We start from the raw sequence: 25,000 nt of genomic DNA, 5'->3' as shown, positions 1-25,000 counted from the left end.
TAAATTTTCACAGGTTCGTTATTTTAGAAATATAAGTTGTGATACACGAAGTGTGGGCCTTTGGACAATACTGTTTACCGATGTTGTGCGATTGCTTTAATTTGCAATGTAACTAAAGAAACAAATCTGTTGGCATACATGTACATGTAGTACTACATAGGTTGGTAAAGTACTACATGCAAGGTTTTTGGAGTGTTGCCTATGATTTGGCCTGTATTTGAAAAACTAAACACACACGTCTGTACACAATAGACATAGTACATTTATAGCACTATACAGTTGGTAAAGTACTACTTGTAAGTTTGTTGGAGTGGTGCCTGTTACTGGCCTATAATTAGCAATGTAACTTAAAAAAAAAAAAAAGGATCTTTACACAGCAGAGTTGGTAAGTAGTACTATATAGTTGTTAAAGTACTAATTTTTGGGGTAAGGTCTCAAGTTAAATCTTAAACTTGAAGTAAAGTCTAACGTTTATTACTATTAGGAAGGACAGATTCTTCTTAAGCGAAAAAAGTCTCAATTTTTCAGTGCAAATGTCAAGTCAAGCCTCAAGCAACCAAAGAAACAATAATTAAAATCTAATTCATTATACAGGTAGAGTAATTAATTCCAACTGTTTCGCGCTCTGAACTAAATGGTGTACTAAACAATTGTTTCCCCGAAGTAATTGCCAACAATTAGTCAAGTTTCAACCCAAGTCTGTTGGAGGCAAGCGTACCGACGTCGTCGTCGTCAATTTGGTAAATTTTAAGTCATGTCCTTAGGTGCCACAGTGATGGCTGGACACTTTGTGTCGCTTGAAGTAGCCGGCTCTGGTAATGGCAAATTCTCTAAGCCCAGTCCAAAAGTCTCAAACACTGTTAAGTTGTCGCCAAATGTATATAATATCTCATCGAAGTTATTGACTATTTCCATTCAGTTCTGCCGAGTCACCTTAGAGGCAAAGCCCGACGTCCCCCTCCTCCCCCCCCCACTCCAATTTTCTACAAAAGTACACAGAACATGTGTATGTATGTTTGGTTCGGTGACTTAACACTTCAAATTGGGTCACGCTGATTCTACGTCGAGTAGACGAGTAGAGAGACATAGATCTTTTGGGATTAGTACTGGGTTTCCTGGGTGGGGCAGGGAGGCACTTTTCCCCCAGTCACGATTATCTGCGCTGATTGCCGTGATGTCTTCCTCTCTCTTTGGTGCTTCTTCATTTCACCAGTCGTTACCCTCTGCGGTTCATTAAGGAATGTCGTTGGGAATGCGAGGGGGTTAAAACCGGAACTTGTTGGGAGGGGGAAAACTTCACTTATGCAACTTGTTCAGTGGGGATCCCAAAAGTGTGTGATTTTTGTTTATGAAACAAAATTTGGAAAGCTGTTAACCACATTCAGCGGTCTGGAAACCCTACTTTTATAATCTTGTTCTTTGTAAGGTACAAGTACAATTAGTTGATGTACCCCTCGTTATTATTAAGGGAATAAGGGTAGCGACGAGTTCTTACACGGCCGTTTAAAGCCGGCAGGGTCGAATTGCTGTGTGATAAAGGACGGAGCCAAAGGCGAGGGCCTTTAGCTCACGGAAACGACCCTGCAAGGTTTTAAACGGACGTATAAGAACGAGTCACTACTCTTTTATTCCCATTCATAAATGCCCTTTTGTTAAAAAACTACAATTACAGACACTTTGACAGTTGAAAATTAGAGGTTTGAAATATTTTTTTCAGAAACTTTATGGAGAGTCTGTTACGTGTGGGTTTTGTGACGCGGGCGCGCTTAGAAATAGATTACGTGCGCGCGCTTAGAAGTAGATTACGCGCTGTTACTAATAGCTATGAATTGCGTTCAGCGTGATTATCTTGCGCGCCTGACACGCGAAAGCCAGTCGGTTATAAACACTAGTCATTATCAACTGTTTAAACACCCCTAGTGACGCGCTCTCCACCAATAGGAGTAGAGAAACTGTCTGGGGAAATTTATGAATATTGGTTTCTTCACACCATATTGCAGCCTGAAGGCTGAATTGCTCAGCGGTTACAGTGGTAAAAATTATCAATACACAGATGGAAATGAAGAAATTCCAAAGTCTATACAAACTAAAAAGCACAAAAAAAAACCCACAGGCGATGAAAACTTTGAAAACAAAGCAGGGTATAAAACAAGCACAAGCACCAATAAACAAACATTTGGTGGACCTAGTAGTGAAATAAATAATAACACAAGTGAATATAACAGATCTTATGAAGTGTATAGTCCACATAAGAAGGTTCCCAAGTTGGCAGATGCTTCTTACAAACCTTAAAAGTAAAAAGTAAAAAATGCATACTGTATACTATAAAAAATACACAGAAAAAATAAACGTTACTTAATAAAAGTACACATTTTCACTCAATATTGAGACGGGGAGTCGTATCATCCATTCGGAAAATGAAGTATTTGGACATCTGTGGCTGATTCAATGTGACTAACCACCAAGTTGCCCCTATAAATACATGTACTCGGAGTCAATTCACTCTCCTTATCTTGGAAGCGTTTCACTTTCGACCGAGTCTCTCGGCCCCATGATGGATCGCGGTCGGAACCCTCGGCGACCAGAGTCCTACCTCCGGCCGATATCTCAACATGAATGAAACATCCTCAGGAAGTCTCTGAAATTTTCTTATGGCACCCTAACTCAGGGAGGGAAGTTGGTGCTCCATTTTTACGGTGATTAAAGACTACTATGCCTCAGAGTTTAATAGGTATCAGGAAGTCTCCGCGCTGGGGAAGCGCACTACACAAGTTTCGTCACTTGGGTATATTTTGGGGGTGCTGTACATGTACTCAGTATGACGTAATGATATTGAGAAAAATACAGATCTCTATTGCTGTAGCGACATGTACTGAAGGTAGAGCTCTGCACAGGTGTCCATAAAGGCTCTCAAACAATTTTTCCTGAGCCTCTATGCAAGGTTTTAGCCAGGATTTGGTAAAAGGGTGTCCAAATTTGCTGGAAATTTAAAAAGTGTGAGTCAAAATTGTTCATTTACAATACATTTACATGTAAATGACAGATGAAACAGGGTGTCCAGAAGACACTCAGACACCCCCTCTGGTTAACACTATATGCCTCTATGAAAAAAATTGTCTTTTGGGAAGGGGAGATGTCTATACTTAACCAATAAAGGGCCCAAATTGTCTTGCTTACTTCGGAATTCTGCGCTTACAGCCGAGGGCGAGCGGTTTAACAAAATGATTCATGTTTATATGGGGCCATCATTGTTAAGTGCAATCTGGTGGAAATCTGGGTAGTATAGTATATTTTGTTCAGAGTGCTGGTGATATTTGTTAGTTCTTGGCAGGCCCGCCAAGGAGCACCGCCCACCATGGCTACAGCACTGGTCACAGCTACTCGGACAGGTCTACCAGCAGTTTCACTGGTCTAGAATTTTAAAAATCATGAAGAAATTTGCTCTAATTTTGCTTGTGTTTTTGTCTTTTTCATTGTGTTTGTTCAGATACCATGGACCTATATCTCGAGAGGATGCTGACAACCTCTTGACCAGGGGAGGAGATGGCAGCTACCTGGTGAGGGAGAGTGTAAGAGCCCCCGGCAGTTACACGCTAGGACTAAGGTGAGGAAGGAGAACATACTGGGTTTTTTTTGGGGCTGTTCGATGCACGCAAATTTCTTTAAAAAAAGAAAAAAGTAATAAAACAAATAAATAAATCAAGAATAAACCATTTAGAATGCTCCAGATTTCTTTTAAAACCAAGATAAACACTAAGTAGAAAACATTTCCACAAACCTTGTTTCAATACAGCGCCCTTTGGCCAAAACTCAGAGAATTGGGTCCAGAATGCCACATTTTAGACAAAATCCTGGTATTAATTTGGCTTTCATCTTTGAGAGATTCATTTCTCACTTCGTTTCACACAAAGTCCGTTCCCATTTATTTTCTTTACAGTGAACACAAGTGTTTTTTGTTTCTTTGAGAGATTTATTTCTCACTTCGTTTCACACAAAGTCCGTTCCCGTTTATTTTCTTCACAGTGAACACAAGTGTTTTTTTGTTTCTTTTTCTCACACATCACAAAATTGAGAACTCTCTCAGCCATTTTTATCTGACATTTTGGTACAGTGGAGTCAGTCCTGTCCACACACTCCTGGCCATCTTGGTCATCTCCTGCACTTCGTTAACATCTTTTAAAATTAGGAATTAACGGTTAATGAAACATCCCCAGAAAAAAAGTGGAAGCAAGAGTACTGGTCTGACCCCCAAACTTCCAGAAAGTATCCCTGTTCTTTGGCTCGGCGAAAGATGATACTTGCCAGTGGGTTTCTCCTCTCCTTGAGCACCCCCGCGGCATGATAGAACTGACGCCATCAAAAACCCTGGTAGTTTCTTTGACGCACGTTGTAACAAACCGCTCACCATTTACAGACCGATGATGAAAAGTTCTCTCCCCAGTTGGGATGATCTCTAGCGAGGCGCAACCTCAACTCTGTCACCAAGGGCAGTGTTTTTAATTGATACTTCAGCGTAATGCAGGAAGTTTTTCGCTAGTCGCACGAGTGACCTTCCAATTGCATCACAGGGAGGAGAGAGAAGGGGGGGGGGGGAGCTCGAGAGAAGCACATTGTGGGATAATAAATCTTTAGAATAATGAGAGACCTCCTTGGGGTGTTGCTGCAAGTACATTTCTAGCAGGTAATGAGTGGGGATCTCGTAACGACCCGCATCCTGTGTCGGGAGATGAGATGAAGTCTTGAAGACGCTTGATAACGCCTGACAGTTGGCAGTTACTGTTGGGAGGAGGGGTTGGGAGGGAGGGGGGGGGGTGATAGGCAGGATGTTACTGTGTTTCACAAAGGCTTATCTTGTCAGTCATGAGGGGAAGTGGTTATGATATTGGTTTGCAAGGATAAATGAAGAGGAGAAGGGGGGTTGTCTCCGTTGGAGTTTGCACGTGGCATGATGTTGCTCTTTGGGGTTGGAGGGGGACCCTATTGACGTTCCGAGATGACACAAAAGGGAATTGGGGGAAACAGTCTGAAGAGACAATTTTTGTTGTGGGGAAGATAAACAGGTAGGAACAGGTTTGGGGGCATGGTGATAGGATCGAGGTGCTCTGTCATGTGAAAAGGGCTTGATGTCATGTGGTGACTGTCAGTGTCACAGGTTAGCGAGAAGCAGGCTGGTTAGTACTGTTTGGTAATAGGCATTTATTAGGAACTTTTAGTAGTATTGCTATTTATTCCGCATAAAACAAAAACAATACCAAAAAACAGAAAGAACAGTATTGACCCCATTCACCTGACGTCATCATCAGAATAATCTTGGATGTGCCGTTTTGGTGGGCAATGTCACCGTGTGTTATTCAGCGAAGTGCGCATATTTGGCCACGCAGCGTTTACACCTAAACCAAATGCCAACAAAAATGGTGAGCCTAGCACAGTCGCCGCGTCTGCCGTGCGTGCAAGGGGTCAATAAACAAGACAATTGACATTATAAGCCAATGGCAAATGCCTGGAATTTAAAAAGTGTTAACCAGTGTTGTAGCCACGGTGGGCGGTGCTGGGGGGGGGGGCCAGCCCAGAACTTACAAATTTCGCTCAGTACTCTGAGTGAAAAACACTGTGCTGTCCAACACTGACTTCCCCGACACTGCACTTGATCTGCTCGCCTTTGGTAGACTAAATTGGATTTAGAGCCCACCACTAAAAAAAGGTCTATAGCCTCATGTACAGGTACAATTCACTGCCTGTTAATAACTGTCACTTGAAGAATAGAGACTCAATTCAATTCAAGAATACATTTATTTCCATACTCTCATAAAAGAATAACAACAGTTACATGGATTACGGAGTAGAGCAAAACATTTATTTAAGTAAGAGTAAACATGAATAAATAAATTAAGTACGGGGCCGAAAGAGGACCTTGAAGCCTCCAACTCCGATGCCACTGGCTATATCAACAAAAGAAAAATGAGATACATATCAAAAACTGACAAGGTTACAAAATACAATTCCCCAAAAAACAAATTATTTTATAATGTTGTAGTTTGTATTCTTGTATTCAACAAACTCAAGCACTTTTTTACTCATCATTGAAATAGCAATTGTTACCTAATCAATGTTTGCCCAAACATGTTTTTGTTGTTCAGTGAACGAAAGCTAAACACTGCAATTAAGTTATCATTAGTGGTCCCAAACCACAGGAAGTGGTCAAGCGCTCAGTATAGGCATCGTGCCACCATATAGCAAGAAGAACCAAACGTCACCCTCCACGTACTATAATAGGCGTGATGTGGGCGTTCATTTTGAGGGACCCAGCACAAAGGCAATCTGACGTGTCATCCTGTGTTCAGAGCACCCATAAACCCTCTTTAAGTACTCTGGATTGACGCTAAAGTACTTGTTGATATTCTTTTTGAGCGATTAATATCGTAAGGAGTCAGGGTGGGATCTTGTGTCTGAGTCCAGCAAGGCCGGCAGGAAGTCTAGTGTAGGCTCGGAGAGGGATTTGTAAAATAATCCTGAGTCGATGTGTTTTGGGTTTTAATTTCCTGCTGCTCAAAATGCTGTCATCTACAATAATAAATTGGTGATGAGTTTTTGTCATGTTAAAGCCCGGTTCATACTTTCCTGTGAATGTGAACTGATACGAATTGTGACGTCACTGCTACATTTTTGTGGCAAATATTTTTGTTGAAAACAGCTCAACTCTTCCGAATTAGTGACGTCAACATTTGTATTGCATTCGTAGGAAGTATGAACCAGGTTTTAGGCAACATGGACATTCATACAAGGACGTACATGTACATGTACCTGTAGGTCTGATACTTCACAGGGGCAATGTTGCCGATTGCCTTCATGCCCGTGGTTATTGCCTGGGTGCCCCTTGAAATGTTACAAGTACACATTCTTATTGCCCTCATTGGGGTATCCTTTCTACACATACTAGGGAACAACTAGCCTTCCCATACAAGAACAATATTTATACTAAAGCCTGCATACATTCTACAAATACTTGCAGAATTTTTTAAGAGCACCGGCACAATTATCCGTAGGTCGTTGGTTCAATAATCCCATTCTAGTCAATTTTTCTGTGTTCAACCCCAATTATTCAAAATTTACCCAGTCAGTTTCCATTGTGGTCTATTATTAAAATAAAAAAAAATTCAACAAATTTTCCCCTTCATAATCTAGGCTGAATGACACTACACGCAGTTTCCCTCTGTACTAGGGAGGTCATTGGTTCATGTCTCGCTCTAGTCAACTTTTCTTTGTTCATCCCAAACTTACTCATTCAGTTTCCATTGTGATTAATTACTTTAAAAAGAAAAAAAAAATTGTAACTTAGTTTAATTTTGTTTTTTTTCAAATCCAGGCTGAATAACATGACACGCAATTTCCGTCTGTACTACGATGGCAAGCACTACGTTGCCGACAAGCGCTTCGATGCGCTCCACGATCTTGTGGAAGACGGCCTCATCACACTCTACGTTGAGGCCAAGGCGGCCGACTACATCAAGTCTATGGAGTCTGAGCCCATCTACGAGAAACACTCCAAGTACGCAACGATACGAGACAAGAGGCTCAGCAACGGCACCGTGGTTCCTCTGAATGTCGGAGGACGGAAGGGATCCCAACAAGATCAGGTGAGGGCACTCTTTGGTGTTAATTTCTCTCCCGGGGCCGATTTTAAAAAGCAATAAACAATAAAATTCATCCTAAGACAAATTGTCGGTATTACCGGAGTAATTTGTATTATACTTACCAGAATTACATTACCAGCTAAACTACCATGACTGGTATCCTGCTCACTTCTGCTTAGCCGAAATTTATTAAGCATAATTTTCTGCTTAAGCAGCACAATGGGCCCCGGTTTTGTTAAAAAGTAAGTATGCCATATGCATACAGACATGTGATAGTCACACATGAGCATGTTTTTCTCCAAAGTTTGTGTACCATTTATTTGTCACAAACAGACCTGACTCTAGTTTCATGGTTCAAAAGCGACTGTTTATGTCAAAAGTTTGAGCCTTTGCAAAGTATACACATGTACACACAGGCTTTTGTTTATGTCAAAAGTTTGAGCCTTTGCAAAGTATACACATGTACACACTGGCTTTTGTTTCAATGGATAAGTCAACCAAACGATATTTAGATAGTTCCAAAACCAAGAGTTTTGCTCTTAGGCGTTGAGGAACAGGAAGAGGATAGTTAGTCATGTTTGTAAACATCCTGAGCCAGGTGAGCTTTGGTGACTGTCCTTAAGGTGTTCAATGAATTGACATCTATAGCCCCTCTTCACACCTATACTCTACTCCCCTGGGACAACCCCAGGGAATAACAGCTAGGCCCTTTCACACTTGGATCACTCAACCCCTGATCTACCCCTGGCGAATGGGCATACATGTACCCCTGGGAACAGCCAGCCACCCATGCTCCAGAGTAGGGGTGAGCGGCTTAACCATTGGGTGTTCTTGAAACGTGCAGCTGAAACCCCATAAGCCTTTTTGAGGTATGGTGGACACAATGCTATGTACGACACTATAAGGTTTGGGTAAAATTTGTGCGTATTGACCATAGAAATAGAACGTGTGTTGTTCAGTGAAGCGCGCATTTTAGGCGACGCGGCGTTTACACGTAAACCTATTGCCCACCAACATGGTGAGCGTGGCATCAGTCGCCGCGTGTGACGCGCGTGCAAGGGGTCCGCCATACCTCAAAAAGGCTTATGGGAATAGGCACCACAGCTGTGACAATGTGAAAGTGTGCTGTGGTAACCGTGGGGTTGGGACGGTTAAGAAAACTGCAGAGGCCTCCCTACGTATGTAGGGCTGGGCTGTATTCCACGGGGATAAGAGATGAAGCAGGCATGATGCAACGAAGGCGATTGCCTCCATGCCCCCCCCCCCCCCCCCCCCCGGTCATTACCTGGGTGCCCTTGAAAATGCTCTGGTACAATTTCCGCATAGGGTGCCCCTTTACCAAGAAAAAATGCCTACTAGGTACCCTTGCACTGAATACAGTGCAAGGGTACAGAATGATTCAAAAGCATAGCTGAAAGTTTTTATAAGTCCGGGCTTTTTTTTCAAGGCATATATTTGTACCAGAAGGTATTAGTTCCAGAATGATTCAAAAGCATAGCTGAAAGTTTTTATAAGTCCGGGCTTTTTTTTCAGGGCATATATTTGTTTTCTCCAATAATCACCACATGCCGTGTATTTCATGCATTAAATGTCCCAAATTTAGGGGGTGTGTCGGGTCTACTGCCTGGCCTCTAGCGTCGCTTTGAAAATCCACATAGCCCTAATTTTTGTACGACAGGTCTGGATAGTGTGAAAAGGGCTTCTGAAAGATCAATGTATTGGTTCAATGCTGGCTTTCGATGTATTCAAATTTATTAAAGAGACACTCTGCATTTTCTGGCTATTGATAAAAAAATAGTTTCAGGCCAGTGATTTGGTGGCCATGGTGTTTTTTTCACTGAAATGTGACACCCTGGCATTTGAAAGCAGCTCTTACTTGGCAGAGGCCGACACCCAACCCCCATTTTTCAATTCCGTTTCCCCCTCTATTAACAAACCACAACCCTTCCAAACTACAACAAAGTCTCCCCATCTTAGGTTTTGGAGCAGAGTGTTTTTGGAGTAGAGTTAATGAAGAGTTGGCAGAGGCCAACACCCAACCCCCATTTTCCAATTCCGTTTCCCCCTCTATTAACAAACCACAACCCTTCCAAACTACAAAAAAGTCTCCCCTCTGTAGGTTTTGGAGCAGAGTTGATGAGGAGTTGGCAGAGGCCAACACCCAACCCCCATTTTTCAATTCCGTTTACCCCTCTTAACAAACCACAACCCTTCCAAACTACAAAAAGTCTCCCCTCTGTAGGTTTTGGAGCAGAGTTGATGAAGAGTTGGCAAAGACCAACACCCAACCCCCATTTTTCAATACCGTTTCCCCCTCTTAACAAACCACAACCTTTCTAAACTTAAACAAAAAATGTTTGGGGGGGAGCAGCATGGTCGATCGAAGCGCCGAAAATAAACTCAGGAAGTTCGAAGTGTGCACTAAGTCTGACGTCGTTCACAGGTTTTGAAAACTGGATGACACATACACCGCACGCAACATCCCAGGTGTCTGAGCCCATCAATACAAATAATTCCACCTGTTATATTTGGACAAGGGGGGGAAACAGATAAAACAAGGACGGGGGGCTTAGTACAGCTGATCCACAGTTTTGCTCACAGCCGACTTGGCAGCTGTCTGTTGGAGACTTGAGCGGCCCCCGCTCCTGACCACGATTCCATGCCTTAACTGCAACTGGCATGACGCCGGCCTTTCTAGTTCTTAATCCGAACAACTACTGTGAATGTACAATAGCTTGAGACCTTCTCCTTTCGTATTCGTCGGGCGAGAAGTTTTTTTTTAAATGGTTGGAGGTGGGGATTAGATGGTGATGCGTTGGACATGAAGGGGACATGACTTGGGTTTAATTGAGGGGGGTGTAAAGGGTGTTAAGGGGGTAGGGGCAGCCAGGGGACTAGAGATAAGGAGTGTCAGTGAGTGTGGTGGATTCTTTCGTTAGAAGGGCTCCCAGGGGTTTATGGGTTACATTGAGGTCTATTATTATTCTTTATTAAGGCCGTGTCCGAAACGGCGACTCTGGCTACAGCTACAGCTAGATCAGCGCGTCTGCCAATGTTGAAGCATAGGCAGACGCACGTACTCTAGCCGTATCTGATACTTTGTGTTCTTTAAAGGCAGTGGACACTATTGGTAATTACTCAAAATAATTATTAGCATAAAACCTTATTTGGTAACGAGTGATGGGGAGCTGTTGATAGTGAAAAACACTGTGAGAAATGGCTCCCTCTGAAGTAACATAGTTTTTGAGAAAGAAGTAATTTTCTACGAATTTGATTTCGAGACCCCAAATTTAGAATTTGAGGTCTCGAAATCAAGCATCTGAAAGCACACAACTTTCATTATTTTCTTGCAACTTCGATGACCGATTGAGCTCAAATTTTCACAGGTTTGTTATGAGATATGTTGAGATACACCAAGTGAGAAGACTGGTCTTTGACAGTAACCAATAGTGTCCAGTGTCTTTAAATATCTTGTTCATTAAAACAAAAAATGCAAATCACGCACACTCTTTGATTTTTGTCAAACAATGCTGATTGTTTTTCAAACAATTAAGCGTTGACAATTTAAGCCCAACTGTGTGTTAGCTTTATAATCCTCAGCTCTTGTCGTTGTCATTCTTGTGTCCTTTAAATATCTAGCTCATAAAAAATTGCAAACTCACTCCCTTTCTTTAATTTGTGTCACAAATGCTGAGGCAACACACATAAGTTGTGTTAATAATAGCTAAACACCAATGGACAGATTTTAAATAAAACTCTGTCTGTTTAATCTCACTGCAATCCCATGTCCTTTCGTTCTTTCGCATCTTTGTGTTCTCTAAATAAACATTTAGGGAGTATTTCAGAGAAGTCTTAATTGCTAAATTCTAGCGGTTTCCTTTCAGCTGTTTCAGTGGACGTAGAAATATTAATGGACATCGCCCACGTTGAGTTCTTGGACAGAAATCTGTAACATTAAATGACACTTGACAGAAAAGTTTTATGTTTCAAGTCGACATGTCAGGGTTGATTGTGTGCGTGCCTACCTGTTAGTAGACTCATGATAATGAAAAAATCAAACACTTTCGATCTTGGCTGTGCTACGTGGTCATAATGGGTTGATGTGGCTGGCAGTTGAATGCGCCCTTGCATGCCTGCTTCTCGAACACGTTGTAGGCGCGTCCTCCGCAATTCAGCTCTTAGCTGTGAGTAAGGACGATTAGCCCCCCAAATTATTATTATTATAATTCATTTGTTCATTTAGATTCTATTTTAATTCTGGTTATGCCCTTACACTGGTGTGTGTTACCCCTGTATACAGTACTTTCCCGATGCAAATTTAACATGTATGAAATCGTTGTGGTACCCGCTGCCAAAGTATAGGATTGGAACTGCCTCTAGCTACCAGGCCATCTCGGTGGTCTAGTTGGTAAGACACTGCTCTAGAATTGCAAGGGTCGTGGGTTCGAATCCCACCCGAGTAACATGCATGTGAATTATTTCACAGATCTCTGGAAAGTACTGAGTATACAGTGCTAACACACATCGGTGTAAATGGGTAAAAACCAAAATTAATATTCTCTATCCCCGAGGCAAGTTTAACATGGATTTTGTTCCTTTTTATTTTTCATCAGGTTGACTCAAGGACTGGTGGGTCTTGCATCGACAATGCGACATCAGCATCTTATGAGAAAGCTCATAATTTCAAGGTACTTTAAACTTTTTTATGTTTTGTTAAATAGTATTACATTTCCATAACAAGGTAATTTTCATCGTCATAAACTAAGAAAATGGGCGATACAAAAACCCCCTCAACTTAAAGACAGTGGACACTATTGGTAACTGTCAAAGACCAGTCTTCTCACTTGATGTATCTGAACGCATGCATACAATAACAAACCTGTGGAATTTGAGCTCAATTGGTCGTCGAAGTTACGAGATAGTAATGAAAGAAAAAACACCCTGGTCACACGTAGTTGTGTGCTTTCAGACACTTGATTTCGAGACCTCAAATTCTAGATCTGAGGTCTCCAAATCAAATTCGTGGAAAATTAGCTGTTTCTCACAATGTTTTATACTCTCAACCTCTCCCCATTACTCGTAACCAAGTAATAAGGTTAGTGTCCACTGCCTTCAAGGTTAAGTTCGAATACGCGCAAGACTTCGCGAGACTTGCACAGTCTATGCTGTTATACATCTCGCTTATAACCAGGTCTTTCTCTAGTCTCCTGTTTGCAATGAACTATAGGGATGCTTTTCAACACTGCACTATCCAGCTGGACCACTTGCAGAGAATTGTGACCGGTCCTTGGGTGTTTTAACTGGCATTTTGCCAACGGACCACTGTTAAGCGAGAACGCTGCCTGGGGTGGATTTCACAAGGAGTTGAGACTAGTCTTATCTCAAGTTAGGACGAGTTACTCGTCCTAACTTAGGACTAGCCTTAAGTTTTTAATATCTCCTAGGACATAAGTCCTACAGTTAGGACTAGCCATAACTCTTTGTGAAATCGACCCCTGGACGGTCTTGTGGATCGGTCAAGATATGATAGTTACACTGTGTTTATTCTTGTTATCATTTTGGACAGGTACACAACTTCCAGGGGTTTATTTGGTGTGAGTACTGCGGTAACTTCATGTGGGGCCTCATTGCCCAAGGAGTCAGATGTACAGGTAAGGGAGGCAGTATGACTGAGTTAATTGTTAGCCCTGGGATTTTCATTCACGTAGAACCGAACATTCGTTGTGAGACCACTTTGATCGATGCGCGTACGCCCCCCCCCCTTTTTTTTTTTTTAGATGTCGTGAACATCGACCAATGCAAACATGTAGAAACGGACTATGTGCTTGTCACGTGTATTTTGCCATACAAGCGTGTCACGTTGTGCGATAAGCCACCTCCGCAGACGACACACAGGGGCGGTTTGCCCATAAACAAGTTTTTCCTTTTGAGTTGGCCTTAAGGGTAATTGAGTATCAGCTAATAGGTTCAGTGCCAAAGAGAAGTTCCTAATTATAATCCACTATTCAAACAAAATTGTAATCGGGAAAATGTTAATTTTTTTTAATTCAAGGGGAAATTTTGTTAATGTAACAACTCAATACATTTGGTCTGATTCTTAATAAAGACATTTTTTTTCAAAGAAGGGTAGTCAGATAATTTTGTTCAGTTTTGCTTGACCCCCCCCCCCCCCCCCCCCGGTTACCAAGTTCATGTATTAAAGCCTAAGCACTACCTTTTGTGAAGAACATTATGGTTCTTAAAGACTGCAATGGGTTAATAAAGGGGGGGGGGTGGCTAGTCGCAATGAGGGTCAAATGAGGGAACTTTTTGCGGAAAGTTGTTTAACAGTGTGTACGAACTGTCTTTAAATGAATATTAATTAATGGTTTTACCCAGGTACATCGTTCGTGTTAACACTGTATACTCAGTACCTTCCCTAGTCTTGTGACAAATATCACAGGCATATTACTCGAGTGGGATTGGAACCCACGATCTTTGCAATTCTAGAGCAGTGTCGATCTGACCGACTACTCTTACCAACTGTCTTTAAATGCACAATCACCATGTGCACAAAACGAGCGTGTTAGTCAGATTGTACAATATACAAACTCCCTCTAAACTCATTCAGAAGAAAATAACAAGAAGAATAAAAGTCATCTCCTAGTAAAAATTTAAAAAAAAACATCAAAATACTGGATCAGTGACAGAGCCATGATGATGATAACTTCTGCATGAAGCCCGGTTCATACTTTCTGCGAATGTGAAAGCAAAGTGAATTGACATTACAACCCCCCTTTTGCAGCGATATTCGCAACCTAGTTGAGCAGAGTTAAACTGCTGCGAAGTATTTGTTGCGAATTTGTGATGTCAACATTCGTTTTGCATTCGCAGGCAGTATGAACCGGGCTAAACTGTCTGCATGTTATGTCTCAATATAAATTATCTTGTGTTACTCCCCAACAGTCCCCTCCCCAAATCTATAAATGTGCACATTTCCCCCCCCCCCCCCCCACATATTTTCTCATGCCATATTTACTCACAAACAATTTCCTGTTGTGATCCAAAATGGCTTATTCATGTCTCCGAAAGGGATTCTGTCAGTTGCTTGTCAGGAATCCCCCCCCCAACCCATGACCAGTGGGAGTCAACACTTGTTTACTTTTTTTTCTTCAAATGGATATGGAAGTTGTGAATTTCCGTCATAAAGTGTTTCTGTTTTTTTCTTATTTTTTTCCAACTTTTTTTCTTGTAGCATTAGTTAAAATAGATGTACAACCTATTACATCTGTATCCTGGTTTAACGTTGCTCATCGTGCGTAACCAATTAACTTGTTTTTGGCACCTTTTTCTTCTTCAAAGGAAAGAATATATCAGAGTTCGACAGAAAAAACTTTTTGTAGCACCAAATTTGTTTTTCCAAATATGCACATGACAACATTTGAGTAGGGACCCTTGCCTAATGGTCAAAAGGAGGTTGTTCATTGACAAATCCAATCCAAATATGGAAATATAGTCGTCAAGATTATTAAATTGTGTGCCACGTGTTGTTGATCAAATTAAATAATTGGATCTCCTTCCCCCAACAAATTTTAGGCTTACATTGTAAATCATAATATGTAGTTTCTTTGAAATGATACAAATCAGTTCCCTCTGTTGTAGTTATTTTATTAAATTAATTTTGTATGACTTCTCGCTTGGAACAGGCAATGTTCGAATCCTCTGGGCATTTCAAAAAGGCACAATGTGTTATAACTAATTGTTGTATTGATCTCCCTTCTTCTTTCCTAGAAGAGGGCGCTCTTCAAGTGGGCTGCCATGTTTTTTTGATATCACTCTCAAGTTTCATTTTTAAATCCATCTTCATATATTTTTTTACTGGTGTACTTTTCTTAAAACTGTTCACTTAATGTATGTAATTTTCTTAATCTTTTGCAATTTTTACTGTTCTGCGCCCCTCGAACAAGCAGGTCCTGGAGAGAGCGCAATATAAGATCACTAAATTATTATTAGTATTATTATTATTACTCCTCCTTGTGTCTTATACAGATTGTGGTTTGAGCACACACAAGCAGTGTTCAAAAAGAGTGCCCTTAGATTGCACGCCCAGCTGTCGCCTCATCAAGCGTGTGTACGGGGTGGACCTGACCACGCTAGTCAAAGCGCACGGCACAACGCGGCCGGTGGTCGTAGACAAATGCATAGAGGAGCTTGAGTTGAGAGGTTAGTCTTATTCACTGTTTAAAGGGTCTGGATACCTTTTGTAGATCAAGTTTTTGGACATGACATGAATCCCTACTCACTGCGAATGAAGATGTATGTAAAATAATTTGCCTTTCAAGAATATTTCTATCTTTACAGAAACATTTATTTTATGACAAGGGAATGTTAAACTACATAGTTTTACAGTCCGGTTTCCTTCTTTTATTTAGGTCTGGATATAGAGGGACTATACAGGGTGCCAGGCATGCAAGACGACATGGATCTTTGCAGACAACGGTTCGATAAGGGTAAGGCACAGCTTTTCAAATCCCAAGTCTAGAGAATTAGAGAGTTAGAGAAAGTTGTTCTCAGTCTCCAAAAAGATGGACTTATTCCGAAGTTTCTCTCAAAGTGTGCAAACTCATCCTGAGGGTTTGTTATTTCTCGAAACTGAGCAGCCGGGTCAACGGTCCGAGGCTGAATAAAATAAGCCCCCTGTTCCTCGAACACAAGGAAGGTCGGCTGCATTTCCTTCTGAGGAAGTAGACACATGTAACTTAAGCGCCCTTCTCCCTAATCTTATGCAACTGGGACTTCAGATACATGAAAGTATATCGGGAGCGGCCGAAGGCGAAACAAGTTTTTCTGGGCCAGTGCTACACCCCTCTCTTACCCCCCCTAGGGGGTAATAATTAAAGCCAGTCACGCAGGGAAGGGCTTTCTTTTCATTAGTCGCTCCTTCGATGATCAGAACTTGAAATTTGACGATAGCAAACAATGGTTTCATTGAATAAAGGGAGGAGGGGATGGGGGGGGGGAGGTGGTGGGTTAGAGTCACGAGGCTAGACCTCCAGATGGTGTTGGTTAATGTTTTATGTGTGGGTTCGTGTCTGGAGACCGGACTAACCCAGATACGACTGTCCTGAAAACATCCGCCTTTGGGGTGTTTTGGGAAATACTGTTTCGGCAATGGGTTGGTTCTAAATGTTGTGTGTTGCGCCCTCTTGACCTTGAATCATCTGCAGAAACTCAGCTTGCTTGTTTGTTTGTTTAGATGATCTTCCCATCAAGGGAACTCGGCAAACTCCCACAAGGGGATATAAACACCAAGCTGACAACAACCAATCTCTCTCATACAAACATTGGTTTAACGTCTATGATTATGAGTTGCACAAATCAAGAATTTGTGATTCAGTAACCAGATGACAATACTTATTCTTGTCATTGTGAAATCAGCGGCTAGCTTGGGGGATTTGAACCAACAACCTTGTGATTGCAGATCCTGCAGTCTAACCACTTGACCACGGCTTGCTCAAATATTGAGAAGTTGTTTGGCGTTATACAATCATCCCACCATAGCGAGGTACTATGAACTTAACAGTCGGCTAGCTCAAATGTGGAGAAGTTGTTCAGCTTTATACAGTCATTGTTTGTTTTTGTTTGTTTGTTTGTTTGTTTGTTTGTTTGTTTGCTCAAGAAAACAGCAAGTCATAAAACATTGGCTTTGAAGCAAATAATACATAGTGAGCGGAGAGCCATCTAGAAACCCATAGGGCTTGTACCGATGACCTTATGTAGTTGCCAATGGGAAAGTGGGTGTATTCATTGTAACATACAGACGTACTAAAAACTTTAGAGTCGCGAGGCCAGACCTCCAGCTGGTATCAGTTAATGTGTTTGCTGGAGTCTTGTCATGAGACCGGACTAACCCAGATTAGAGTATTTTATATAATGCGCAAGTACATCCTTGCTTGATTGTAGGAGTAAAAATGTAGGTCATGTGGCATTCATTATTCAAACCATAACATGGCCTCTGTTATAAACCATGCGTTTTTGCCCCATCCTTCCATTTTTAGTATCGCACGGTACACTCCATGTACATTGTACATGTACACCATGTGTTAATAAACAGCAGCAGAAAATGCTTTTGAGGTGGATGCCAGAATGCGATCTTGTACAGTTTGTTTATTCTTTTAATGTAGTTTTATTCTCCAATCAAATGACAAATATCTACTATGGATGTCGTAGAAACAAATAGTGAGTGGTTTGCAGTGGAGAGGGACACCAAGGCGATGGCCAGTGGCAATGAAGGCTATTGCCTGCGTTGGCTCCATGAATTATGGTTGGGTTGGCGTAGTGGTATCTTTCGTTGCCTTTGATGACCTCTAGGACCCCTGTTCGAATCACGCTGGGGACACTACATGTATGTGGATTGGTTTTTTTGGGTCCCTTACGGATTGTGTGGGTATTCCCGTGTAATAATTCTCTGGGGTTTTCCTCCCACGTCTAAAACTGAAACTTCATTCCTTGTCTTCTCTCTACTGGGTTCTTGGTGAGTACAGCTGTTAAAGCCCGGTTCATACTTCCTGCGAGTGCGAAAGGCGAAGCGAATTTTGGCCACGCAACAATTGATACGCGCTCCTTTTTCCTTTGTGATGCAATGAAATTTCGCATCGCAATGAGCATTCGCAGAGAGTATGAACCGGGCTTAAATTAGCTTTTTCTGAGAGTCCTTGGCTGCATATCAGAATAAATGAAATGAATTGAAATGAAGGTCTGCAATCTTTCATGTCAAATAGAGAAACGAATCCTGGACAAATGTCATGCCAAAGAAATGGAACAATTTAGATTTCAAATTGGCAAGTTGCCCACAATCGAAGCCTTCCACTATCTTTGTACAACACCACAGTTTCGATTCGTCACAGCAATGACTGTTAATTGTTGTCAAAGCAATTCTTCCTAAAATAAAATAAAAATTGAAAAAGTCAAAATGAAAGAGGAAACAAAGTTGGCACGAAAGTTGGTTGACTTTATTTTGGAAATAATTCTTCAGTTCCTTAACACTTTGAATGCTATGTAATCCCCGATCCCCAAAGGAGCGGGAGGGCTAATGTGAGTTAATGGTAGCACTGTAACACTTCCTGCAGAGCTTGGAGAATTTGCAGCAGGTGCACGCATTGCGGGGAAACCCTCCAAGGGGGCCGAGAGGGGGGGGGTAAAATCGTTTTGAGGAAGGGTCTCATTAAGGGATAAAACTCCCCGGATAGGAAGCTTTCCCTCAAAATAATGAAAAAGTTGCGCTGTGAGGGCCAAAGCAGTTTTAGGGGGAAAATACATGTAGCATTTGGTATGGGTGGGAAGGGGGTTCGAGGTGGGTCAGGAGGGAATCTGAAAGGGGGTAATGACAATGTGGACACACCCTGCCCCTAATCCCAGTGGTCCGCTCATCTTATTAGTGGGTGTAATTGAACTCAACACCCTGGACCTGATCCCAAGGGTTCGGTCCTCCTAAGCAGAGGTTAGGTAACTCATGTGGTCACATATTTAGTCACACCACTTGGGAAAAGTGCGAAGATTGAGCTAAATAAACCATCTTTTTAGGAAATGGGTCTATCGTTGGGTTTCATCAGAAGAAAACGCACATTCAAAGTTCAGTCTCTGATTAAATGTATCTGAGGCCCCATGGGAGATGTTGTTTTATACCTCGGCCTTTCTTAAACCCTTGCTCATCAGGCTTCATCTCCAGCTTGTACTTTTTTGAGCAGCGTGTATTTTACATGCAGTGGTGGTTGAAACAGCAGACGTTGCATGAAGCCGGAGCCCAAGCTGAGAAATGCCCAAGTTTAAATATCATACCTGCTTAAAGGCAGTGGACACTACTGGCAATTGTCAAAGACTAGCCTTCACAGTTGGTGTATCTCAACATATGCATAAAATAACTAACCTGTGAAAATTTGAGCTCAATCGGTCATCGAACTTGTGAGATAATAATGAACGAAAAAAACACCCTTGTCAAACAAAGTTGTGTGTGTTTAGATGGTTGATTTCGAGACCTCAAGTTCTAAACCTGAGGTCTCGAAATCAAATTCGTGGAAAATTACTTCTTTCTCGAAAACTATGGCACTTCAGAGGGAGCCGTTTCGCACAGGGTTTTATACCATCAACCTCTCCCCATTACTCTTCACCAAGAAAGGTTTTATGCTAATAACTATTTTGAGTAATTACCAATAGTGTCCACTGCCTTTAAGTCTTACATTATAAATGGTTGATTGATTGATTTTGATTGATTTTGATTGTTTGTCCAGATGGAGTAGCGGCGAAGATCAGCACCAAGGATTTCCCCGACATCAACGTCATCTCTGGAGCTCTGAAGATGTACCTGAGGCAGTTGCCGATCCCACTGGTTCCTTTTGAGATGTACGATCGGTTCATGATGGCAGCAAGTGAGTACAAACAGTCAGGGCTCGCCCTTAACACTAGCCTGGTGTACATTGTCTTGTAAAAACTGCTATGGGCCTAGTAAACACCACCTCTCAACTTGCCCTGTGGGGGCTAGTAAAAACGTTTCAACTGACTTGTTTTAAAGACAGTGGACACTATTGGTAATTGTCAAAGACTAGTCTACACAGTTTGTGTACTAACATATGCATAAAATAACAATTTGAGCTCAATTGGTCTTCAGAGTTGCGAGATACTAATGAAAGAAAAAAATACCCTTGTCACACAAAGTTGTGTGCGTTTTGTTTAGATGGTTGATTTCGAGACCTCAATTTCTAAATCTGAGGTCTCAAAATCAAATTCGTGGAAAATGACTTCTTTCTCGAAAACTATGTCACTTCTTTATACCATCAACCTCTCTCCATTACTCATCACCAAGTAAGGTTTTATGCTAACAATTATTTTGAGTAATTACCAAAAGTGTCCACTGCCTTTAAATGCTCATAATTTCTTCCATTAAGATGTGAATAATACACTTTTCAAAGGTGTTTGAGTTTTTGAAATTATTCGAGTGTTTGAGTGTAACTTTATTTGCCTATTATACTGGTTGTGATTGCTACCATTAGTGCATCAAAAAGATACATTTATGACATACATGTTTAAAATCAGGGCTACTAAAACTTCCTGGGGGCAAGTGAAACCAAGTGGTTATTAGCCCGGTTGGCTACTTAACAAAAAGCTTAAAGCTATTGGACACTTTTGGTACAGAAAAAAAATTAAAAGTTCACAGATTTACAAATTACTTACAGGGTTAACATGAGGTAATGGTGAAAGACTTCTCTTGAAATATTTTTTCATGAAATGCTTTACTTTTTGAGAAAACATTAAAACAATATCAATTCTTGATATCGAGAATTACATGTCATACACGGCGACACGTGCGGAAACAAGGGTGGGGTTTTCCCGCTATTTTCTCCCGACTCCGATGACCGATTGAGCCTAAATTTTCACAGGTTTGTTATTTTATATAAAAGTTGTGATACACAAAGTGTGGGCCTTGGACAATACTGTTTACCGAAAGTGTCCAATGGCTTTAAAGAGCAAGGCCTGAAACAGACACAGATACTCCGACCATGAGCCCAATTTCTAAGCACAAAAAGTAGCTAAGCACAACCAAATTTTGAAGGGGGTAACCCTGTTTCAGCCCCAGGAGTAGGTGGCAACGTGCCCCCGAAGACAGTTTATTTGGGCTAGGTGTAGCCCTCACCTTGATGTGGCCGACAGGCCTTTGTGATGTTAGGCGATCTCTCATAAGAAAAAGAAAAGAAGAAAAAAAGTTATAAAAGAAGCGGTCATGTTTGGCAGTTTGCTTCTAAACCACGATGGACACCAGTTTAGTATTCCTCATTTGATCTCTTTATTTTTATCTCAACATGATTCCAAACATCAACCCCATGTATTCTTTTTTTTTTTAAACCGAGGCAATCTCCTTTTCTCCTTTCGTGTTTTTCTCAACGAGCAGAAGTGTCTGATGCTATGGAGAGACTACAAGCTGTCCATGAGGCAATGAATGAGCTGTACAACACCCGACCGGCACACTACCATACATTGAAGCATCTCATCAACCATCTCAACAGGTAAAATAAAGGCTCCTGGGTCGACCTCCATCTGCCCCCCCTGTACGTTCGAATAGCTTTGACGTCATTCCAGGGGCTCACCTCGGTCAACCCTAAGTACCCTGCTTTTGGAGTGGGTCACTTGGGGCTGGCCTGAAGTAAATGACATCCCCCAAGAGGGCGAGTGATCGTTCGAATAGCGCTTGTTAGGGGCTTACACGAATGAGCACCGCGGGGTGTCGACCCAGGGAAGCTCTGGCCCCCTCAGTGTTTTTTTCTTTGTTCAACCCCAAATTCAAATCATTCTAGTGTCAACCCCAAATCCAAATCATTCTAGTTAAAACTAGAATAATTTTGATTTGGGTTTGAACAAAGAAAAATTGACTAGAATAAGAATACACAACATTTATTAGGCGCTTAATACGGTTGATTCTAAGCGCACATTCAGTTTTTTCCTGCAAGGTGGGACTACGTTTGAATTATGAGACCTATTCCTTTTTTATAGCACCATGTTATGGTTTACAAGGTGCTGTGGCGCAATATGCAGCCAATCAAACCAAGAACACAGGGGCAAACTCTTTTCTCTTTTCCATAAGCACACTGGGTTCCTTACCAACGGCTTTATGTCCCATCCAAAGGACGAAGCAATGGTTAAGTGTCTTGCTTAGTGTCCTGACTGGGATTCAAACCCACACTCTGCTGAACAGAAAACATTAGCTTGAATTTGATGCTCTTATCTGCTCGGCCACACACTTCCACAAGAGTATAACATGAATAGTAAGGATTTGGGGTTGAACAAAGCAAGGACTTGAACCTGCGACCTCCGGATTAATGTGCCTCTGTGTTCCCCCCCAGAGATTCTGTGCCCCCCCCATACGGAAAACTGTGTACAAACTTCTTCTAATAGGGCCCTCTTCTGAACAGTCCTCCTTCACCTCACGCTAATTTCCCACATGGTGGACGCAGGCACTCTACCAATGTTGCCCTTATGTTTGTGCTCTCCCTTTTTTATTGATATTTTTGTTTGGGGGAGCCAGTTGGAAGCCAAACAACCCACAATTGCCAGGAATCACACCCTGGCTGTTGAAGTAGCTACTGGCTGTTTCTAGAATGACCCAAACTCCCATTCTTCAATGTTGTTGTTGCATTTTACGGTCGTAGCCGAAGCCGCTTGATGTGGATAAGGTGGAAATTTTTAAGAGCTTAGGGATACACAGAGACAAGCAAGTATACTTTTGTGCCAAGCACTTTGCCTTGTGGGTATGAAAAGACCCCCTGACATAATATTTTATTCCCTTCCCACAGAGTGGTGCAGCATAAGGAGAAGAACAAGATGAGCGCAGAGAACGTCGGAATCGTCTTCGGCCCGACGCTCTTACGGGAAGCCAACGACCAGACGATTATGGATAACCTCTACCTGCTGCAATACCAGAAGAAGGTAGTCGAGATCATGGTGGAGAATCCGGACATCCTGTTTGAGAAGTGATCCTCGGGTCTTGGGTTGTGGGGTCAGGGGCTGACTTCCTGTGCAGTGTCAAAGGTCAATCGGGAAGTTGTCTTGAATTGGGGACGAACTTAACAAAGCTGAAAGAGTTAAAGACATTATAGACCTTTCTACTGCAACGTCACAGCTAGAGTTTTGGCCAACCTAGAGTTTTTGCCAACCTAAGTTGGAAAACTATGGAAAGTCATAAATGCAAATCAAAAATGGATAGCCATAGTTTGTAGAAATGTAATACAAAATAAACTCAAAAATAAGTTGAATTTGATGGAGTTTATGAAACTTCACAGAAAATGTTGAATTTGGTTCTCCAATTGTTGGAACACAGTTGACTGTTTTGCTAACATTCGGTCGGCCGAGTCAACCAGCGCACTCTGTTTATCAACAATAGAGAGGTCATTTTGTTTCTCGGAGAAAGTGAAACTAGTACTTAAGGTATCCTACTTCCTGCCCAGGGTCAAAGGTCATTCAGCAGTTTGTCTTGCCTTGGGGATGAACTTATTAACCCAGCTGGAAAAGTTACGACACTCTACAAAGTTACGTTGCTGAACCACTACTCTGTGAGGTCGGCTTTGCTTCTGTGAAAGCGAAAGTGGGATCGAACATTTTTTGCGTGGGAAAAGAGGAACACCATGTTTGCTTTCTGGAATTTTCATGTTTGCTTTCTGAAGTCACTGCTCTGTGGAGGGTTTGGACGGAGAAGGACTGTGTGGGTAGTTGGCAGGCCTCACCATGAAAGTCATGCTCTAATGGCGGCACTTTGTAGCGGAAAGCAAGTATTATTGTTATGTTGATAATATAGTGCTTTATCTTAAAGGGTCTGGGGTCGATTTCATAAAGAGTTAGGACTAGTCTTAACTTAGGACTAGTCCTAGGAGATGTTAAAAACGTATGGCTTGTCCTAAGTATGAACCACTAACTCAGCCTAACTCGAGAGAAGACTAGTCTTATGTAACTCTTTGTGAAATCCAACCCAGGTTATGTACTTTTTACACAATGTCCACAGATTAAACTTAAGCAGTTTGAAGATAATGATAATAGAAAGATTCCCTTAAAGTATTACTTACTGAGGTGCTGTAGTTGTTGAGCAAAACACTGTCGCACAAATTTATTTTAGTCTCAGTTTTAGCATGTAAAAACGTTAACCAGTTATGGTACTTTACCAATACATGCCATAACTGGTTTATACATTTTTACATGCAAAATAATTTTCATCACACTATGACGACTGAGACGGAAATTATTTTGTGACATGGTTTAACTCATTTCTCAAAAACTGCAGCACCTCAGCAAGTAATGTTACAAGGGAAGCTTTCTACCATCATTATCTTCAAACTGAGTAAATTGAATGTAAATCTGTGGACATTATGTTTTGTGTTAAAAAAAGTACCCAAATCCTTTAAGGCATTTCAAAGTGATGTGGTCTCTACAGGGCGTCGCATTCATATTGTATAAATAATTATTTACAAAGTTTCATGTGATGTTAGCTGTAATTGTGTTTTTTTAATCAGTAAAAAAAAAGAACTAAAAAGAACTAAAAAAACAAAAGAAAAAAGTAACAAAAGTTCACTACATATTCCACCCAGATGTGTCTATATTTTACCTCTTTTTATTTAGCCATAAAAGTGGCTGTGTGACTTACTTAATGATAAATCAATAACAAAATACAATTTTATATTTTTGGCTATTTATATGAAGTTAAAGTATTGCGCCAGATTCTTCGATCAGAATCAAGTGTTGTCGTCGCGATTTAGGTTTTTCTTCTTTGGATTTTCGGTGTGGATAACAACAATGCAGTATTTTATTTTTGGTGTTACACTGCTTGCCTTTGAAGCCACTCCCAATATCAGCCA

At 41.4% G+C, this 25,000-nt stretch overlaps 1 protein-coding gene across 5 annotated transcripts in view; it reads left to right on the top strand.

Annotated features, from left to right (window-relative positions):
* The window catches only part of LOC117296692 (beta-chimaerin-like), a 46,054-nt gene extending 21,898 nt beyond the window's left edge, over positions 1-24,156 (top strand). For 4 of the 5 annotated variants that reach the window (XM_033779732.1, XM_033779730.1, XM_033779728.1 and 1 more), the window contains 9 exons: positions 3,488-3,604; positions 7,364-7,634; positions 12,245-12,319; positions 13,198-13,282; positions 15,660-15,833; positions 16,043-16,120; positions 19,898-20,035; positions 21,553-21,667; positions 22,952-23,132. In XM_033779732.1, the coding sequence (XP_033635623.1) occupies positions 3,488-3,604; positions 7,364-7,634; positions 12,245-12,319; positions 13,198-13,282; positions 15,660-15,833; positions 16,043-16,120; positions 19,898-20,035; positions 21,553-21,667; positions 22,952-23,132 (1,234 nt within the window). Of the gene's footprint in view, positions 1-3,487; positions 3,605-7,363; positions 7,635-12,244; positions 12,320-13,197; positions 13,283-15,659; positions 15,834-16,042; positions 16,121-19,897; positions 20,036-21,552; positions 21,668-22,951 lie in introns of all 5 variants that reach the window. The other variant, XM_033779731.1, reaches the window with a different exon arrangement.
* The last annotated feature ends 844 nt before the right edge of the window (positions 24,157-25,000 follow it).

Source organism: Asterias rubens, chromosome 11 (assembly GCF_902459465.1).
Source record: "Asterias rubens chromosome 11, eAstRub1.3, whole genome shotgun sequence".
Lineage (NCBI taxonomy): Eukaryota > Metazoa > Echinodermata > Asteroidea > Forcipulatida > Asteriidae > Asterias > Asterias rubens.
Note: the sequence above shows the minus strand (reverse complement) of the source record. Positions and strands in the feature narration are given on the sequence as shown.